Source organism: Limulus polyphemus, unplaced genomic scaffold (assembly GCF_000517525.1).
Source record: "Limulus polyphemus unplaced genomic scaffold, Limulus_polyphemus-2.1.2 Scaffold4153, whole genome shotgun sequence".
NCBI lineage: Eukaryota > Metazoa > Arthropoda > Merostomata > Xiphosura > Limulidae > Limulus > Limulus polyphemus.
In genome coordinates, this window is record NW_013669763.1 from 75,395 (window position 1) to 82,065 (window position 6,671).

At 34.6% G+C, this 6,671-nt stretch overlaps 2 protein-coding genes across 3 annotated transcripts in view; one reads left to right on the forward strand and one right to left on the reverse strand.

The window, feature by feature from the left end:
- The window catches only part of LOC111088631, a 30,658-nt gene extending 28,605 nt beyond the window's left edge, over positions 1-2,053 (reverse strand). Inside the window, exon 1 of the mRNA XM_022399314.1 lies at positions 1,942-2,053. Coding sequence (XP_022255022.1) covers positions 1,942-2,042 — 101 coding nt within the window. The 5' untranslated portion in view covers positions 2,043-2,053. The remainder of the gene's footprint in view (positions 1-1,941) is intronic.
- A 2,684-nt stretch (positions 2,054-4,737) lies between these two features.
- Positions 4,738-6,671, forward strand: part of LOC106470671 (cholinephosphotransferase 1-like) — a 16,771-nt gene continuing 14,837 nt past the window's right edge. The window contains exon 1 of one of the 2 annotated variants that reach the window (XM_022399309.1): positions 4,738-4,757. The gene's annotated coding sequence lies outside the window, so the exon portion shown is untranslated. Of the gene's footprint in view, positions 4,758-4,781; positions 5,207-6,671 lie in introns of those variants that run through there. The other variant, XM_013931236.2, reaches the window with a different exon arrangement.

Consider the following 6,671-nt stretch of genomic DNA (forward strand, 5'->3'; position numbering starts at 1 on the left):
CGGAAAGAAATTATACGGGAAATTAACTAACGACCAGAGACGTAACATTATTTTGTGTATAAAAGCATTGGCATATTTACTGATAATATACCAAATTTCGTTAACATTCGCTTACTAATTTAAATGTTTTAGCATGAAAACTATAACAAACACAAAATGGTTACGAGGTCGGTCCCAGGGACTGAGCCTAAGCTGAAAGAGTTAATGGGTTGATCTGATGAAGCCTCATAACTTGCGTCAGCCCTCGTCGAGTCTACCGTGGAACAATTATATAGCACCCGTTAAGTCTGTATTACCTCTAGGACCTAATTTAATGGGTTGATCTGATGCGATCTCTTGATTTGCATCAGTCCTTCTATAAACTCTAAGATGTGCACTCTCATCAGTAGTAGTATCTATGAGAGTAGTAGCCATGTCTACTTACCTACTACTTTTACTTATATCACTTAACTGACTTACTTACTTCTACTTTTTCCTTTACTCTAACCAACCTGTCATTACTTACTCCAAAAATCCTGGAAGACTGCACCAAATGTGACAGGACACCATGTAGGCTAGTTATTGGTAGTTTGATTAAATCCAGCTCACAATAGATTTATTCAATTCCAGGTTACAGTCGCGAGTGGAGCACACTAGTCACTAATTCGAGAAATTTACAGTCAGACTAAAGAATTCACTCTGAGAATGAGATTCAAAACACAAACAACACTTGAAAACAGTATCTATATAAAAGGTAGTGTGTGTCACGACACGCTTGATTTTTCGAAATAAGAGAAGTCATAAAAGCCAAAATGTATTTATACCGATAAAATGTTCGATTACTGTCTGCTCATTAAGGGACATGAAGGGGTTGCCATTAAACCGTATAAGTGTAGTGAGTGTTGATATAATAAATCTAAAGTAAATACGTAGTGTGGGATCACCTAGCCTAGAGCTAAATGCATAAAATTTATCATGTAAGTAAAAATATTGATTCAATTTTTAACTTGAATAATTTCTGAATTAAGCTATTTTCTAGATTCTAATTTTGATTGGTTCACAAAGGAATTTACCAATGCCTGACTACCTCGACTGCACTTTTCTACCTCTTTACTGGTGAAGTTTGATTTCGCAAAATTTATTATTTCAGTTAGCTATGAAATGTGAGGTTAGGGTATACTAAAGGGTGGGATGGTAGTACTTACCACATCACATTTGACAGACTATATGCTAGTATTAATATAATCGGCTATTCGAAAGTACCAGAGGTACCTTGAAAAGTTTCACTGTTTAAAACTATTGAATTTATCAATCTGAGCAGGTTCTTCAATTAAATTTTCTATAACATCCACTTATTACTTAATAGGGGGTGTTGCAAAATAAATCACACCTGGTAGAACCACGAATATCAACCCACTCTTGGGTGTTTGCCTCTTCAAAATTAATTTTTTGTGAAAACTTTTGAATCATGGTGCTTACTAGAACTCAGCTTCATGTTGCATGTGCTGCCTTCAGAATGGCTCAGAAACTAGTCGCAGACATGCTCAGAGAATTCAAGTCAGAGCTTTCGTTCAACAATGCATAGAAGAAATTTTGAAAACTTTGCCTGAATGCAAGAGACACAAACGTGAAACCTTGATTCGTGTTCTCACTGATGTGCTCACAGAGACATCCACAAAAACAGACGTGTTTGTTGCACTGCTGAAATCTTTTGCGAATCGATTAAAACTCGTGCGTGAGAACAATGGTGGCCCAATCGAACGATATTGATACTTGGAATTACTTTTTGATTGAAATAAAATCTTATTTTACTTTGTTATGCTCTCGAGGTAAAAAGTGTGATTTATTTTGCAACATCTTTACTACCAGTAAGTTATCAATTAACCCAATAATTGAAATCTGCTCAGATATATCTTAATAATAAACATTATTCGATTCTGAGAAATAGCAATAGTTACTTACATAGAGCTTGAGCAGGAAATGTTGGACATCTTCAATGTTGTTCTGGGCACAGGATCAAGCAGCATATTCATCCAGCAGCAGGTTGTTTCAATTTTTGACATGAGCCAGGAGACTGACTTTCAGTCCAAAAACATGACTTCTTATACTATTTAGTTTGGTATCCATATGACTTTCCAAGAAGTGTACACATCTAACCTACAAGTAGATCTGTCACTTAATTGGATAATATTTGCAGACTCAACATAATTCTCGAAACTAAAACCAAAACTAATTCAACAATTGTTTATGATCAAAGATGGTAAGTTGGCAGCCTATTTGCTTCTATTTCTCCTCGTGCTCTTCAGATCAATCTTCCACCAGTCTCTGATTTCCTTGCTAATTTCTTTTATGGAAGTTGTTTTCAATCTGTAATGAAATTAATAGAAACTTTTCTCATAGTTTTCTCTCTGCTGCAGTGGTGTCAGTTTATAAATGATGTAAACAGTTGATTCGCCATTCTGCCTGGAATGCATTTTAGTCTATACTTAACATGTCCTTTCTGGGTCAAGCATCGTTGCTTAACTTCTCATATGCATTCATTAGATGTGCCCAGTTTTCTTCATATTGCATGTATGTATATCATAAAATGAATTTTATAAAATTATATTTCTCCTTCTTGCTCCTTTCTTGAAGCATTTGAAAATAGCATAAGATGCCTTAAATGCTTCACAATACACGTCCATAACGTTGTGATAGTTGCCATTTTATCTTCTTTTAGCTGGTATTGCTGATACAAAAATATTACACCTTCCTTAATGTATATTTGTATGTTGTTGGTGTTCTAGACTGTTACTTTTATTAGGTTTGTGGGTATATGTATTCCTTGTGATATGATTCTTTCGACCTATGTGTACTGTATATCGATTCTGATTTGTGCCTCTTTGATCTGATCGACCTGGAAAGAGTAATGAATCTTCCTCATGACAAAGGGTCTAGCTGTAGGTTTGCTTCCTGTAGCTGGATTTTGATGCTCCTGGTTTAAAGGCACCTTATGGCCATTTTTGTAGCGAGTTATTTAGGTATTTGAGTTTGTCTCTTTAACAAGGACTTCCCTTCTTGCCAAGCATTCAATTGAAACTATGCGTAGGATTTATTTAGCCAGTTCTGGTGTGGGTGTTCAGTATGCTTTGTGTAATAATAGCATATTTGGGGCGTTGATGTTTATGTGTTACTGGCTAGTTTGTTTGAATGTATTTCTATGCAAATGTTATTTTTTTTTTTTTGGGTGTATGTTGTGAATCCATTGTTATCATCGCGTGTATCCATGTCCGAGTTTTTTATGTATCTGTTTTTTAGTATTTGTGTGTTTTCAGAGTGCTCCATGTTAGATTTCAACATCACTATCATTATTATCTATACTTGTGGCAACAATGGCCCTTTTTTGAGTGTTTCTATACCTAAATCTTTATCCAGGCTTCTTATGTCTGCCGTGCTTAAATTAGCTGTATTTTCAGTCGATTATTGAACAGGGCTTGTTTGTGTTATAGATTTAGACACCTCTTCCTTACTTACATTAATGAGGGAACTTAGTTTTGGAGATGATAGTGTTACATTATGGCCACCTAAACTAGGTTAAACCGGTAGGGATTGAGCTCTATGATGTTGGATTGTTCTTTATCTTTCTTCTTAAGGGTTTACTCATAGCCTGTTAGGTGCAAAATCTACATTACTACACACATTCACACACCAGCATCACTTGTACTTCTTTAGGAGACATTCTAACTTACCTACATCACGTGTGGGGGCGAAGAGAAAAAAATTTTCTGGATACCCCCGCTTTCAGTTTGGGATTAAACCGTTTGAATTACTATCATGATTTTTGAGAGGTGAAGTTGGATGAGCCTGGGTGAGAGGAAATATTGATTTAGCGCTGTTGAGGTATGTCTGCACGATAGGGCTTCCAAAACAGGATTACCTTTGGCGATAGTTAGTAGTCAGAGAGCGGCGGAATATAACAACTGAATAACGAGGTCTTCCCTTAGAAATTATGTGTACTAGCAGCGTGATCGCATAAGGTACTATTTTTAGTAGGTTTCACCATTTTTTTTTTTACTTTTTTTCTAGTATAATTTTTCAAAACAGTATTTTTAAATATCTCATATTGCTTTGAAAGTTTTGCATTTCGCCATCCTTACTTTAGGTAATTAGAAATAAAATGATTGAATTCAAATAAACTTGACTTCATACATTACAGTATATTAGATTTTTTAAAAACATCATTACAAAAAAAATCATATAATATAAACTTCTGCGTGCTTCCAAGGACATCGTAAACAGGTTGAAAAGAAATATGCTTTAGAGACATAATGATGACCCCCAGTGGCACAGCGACATGTCTGCGGACTTACAACGCTAGAAACCGGGTTTCGATACCCGTGGTGGGCAGATAACAGATAGCCCTTTGTGTAGCTTTGTGCTTAACTTCAAACAAACAAACAGACATAATGATAAAATAATAAATGACAGTAACGAGATGACGTTTGTTCCACTAAGTTGTATCTGTGTCAACTAGTTCTAACACGATGAAGATATACTATTGTGGATCATAATGTCGTTTTGTAACGATTTATAACATAATTACAAACATGTTTTCTATAAATAAGTGAATTTTATTCTTAGAAGTGCTCTCAAATTACAGTATTTTGTGTTCTGAAACGTTTTTTAAGTATGTCGCTAGTATTATCATCTGGTTACACTGTGTACTACTAGTATTAGTATTACTGTATTGTTTATAAATATTGCGCAGTGTCGAATGTGTGGAAGTTTCCAAAATCACGGTAATTTTCCGCCGTCATGTTTAAAGCTAATATATATAAAATTGATCGTGCTTTGGCGATAACATAGTAGGAAAGAGAGATTTAACTTTATTTACGTGTAACACTGTCAGAGTTTTCCCTGTTTCACTTGTTGACAAATTGTGTTAATCTTTAGAGTGGAAATTTACCTTTATCGCAATCAATGAATCATTGGCTGCCGAGGTCGACTGGTACTTGAGCCGTTCAGAACCAGTTGCGAGTGGTTAGCTAGCTGCATAGTCAGTTCTGTCAGTGTTATTGCAGCAGTGATATATGTATTGTGCCATTTAATGATTCATTCGAGATTTTATTAGTCCAAAAGTGGTATTTTTAATATTTTAACTTTAATTACTTAGTTTTAACTGTTTACAAATTATAATGGTTGCTACTTGAGTACTTCTAAGTTCTACATCCTTTACTACAGTAACTGAGTAAGTATTATTACTACTGTTAGTATTAATTAGCACATATATATGTATATGTATGTTTACATAAACTGGAGCGAGTGCTGTGTCGAAGGTTAATCGCATTCCACTGCCAGTGACTAACAGAAAAAAAGTAAAAAGTTCGTTTATCCATTGTTATTTGAAATATAACCGATATTATCAATATCATTTCAATCTAATCACATTTTACTAAATTTTAGTAGGGCTAATACTATTAGCAATAGTAGTTTACAACTAGTAGTATTAGTACTAACCGCTACTACTAGTAGTACCACCATGAAAGTTCTAACTAACTTCTAGTTATTCAGTGAGCCTGTATTTTTGTTTTATTTTCAGGTTCTGTAGTGTTAATTGATTATTAACATACATAACATAATATTTTGCAACAACAAGGGACCTATTGGTCCATCTATGCTGTCTTATCCACTAAACTAAACTAACAATATCAAAACAAGATCCTCAAAGCTAGCCCTTATCATTCATATATTTATCAAGCTTTTTCTTAAACTCTCTTAAATTTACTGCTTCCACAACATCTGAAGACAACCCATTCCAAAAGCCAACCACCCTGATAGGTAAATCAAACTGTCTTAGCAGAAGATGACTCCTACCTTCCAAAATTTATATTTGTGTCCCCTTAGTCCTACTATTCTCATCATTAAATATAAAAAAACATGATACATCAACACTATCAATTTCTTTTACAATCTTAAACACCTCAATCAGACCCCTCTAACTCTTCTTTTTTCAAGATAAGACAATTTGAGAGATTTCAGCCTCTCCTCATATGACAACCCCTGCATCGCAGGCACCATTCTAGTAACCCTTCTCTGAACCTTTTCCAACAATTCAATGTCCTCCCTAAGGTAAGGAGCCTAATACTGAATGCAGTATTCCAAATATGGCGTAACCAGTGACCTGCACAATGAAATTATAACCTCTTTAGGCTTGTATTAAATATTTCTGTAGATACAACCTAAAATCCTACTTGTCCTACCACTAGCAACAGTGTATTACTTGGATGGCTTTAGAGACTGATCAACTATTACACCAATATCCTTTTCTTCCATAACACTATTAAGGTTATTCCCATCCAAATTATACTTATAATTCAAATTATAATAGCCCACATGCATTGTCTTGCACTAATTATAATTAAAATACATTTGACATTTATTTGCCTAATTCGTTAAATGATCTAAATCCTTTTGTAAAACTGTCAATTCTGAAACACATTGCATGAGACTTGCGCATTTTGAACACAGATTATGCTCTCACACCTGATTGCTAAACTCTCACAACTATTAGTGTTTAAAATCATAAATAATATTCAATGTTAATCTGGTACACAATTAAAAACATTTTATTTAGGCCTATCTATGGCCTTCAAAAAGTTGACGACTCTACACTCCTGAGGATGACGTTGTAACGTCGAAACATGTAGAGTCAT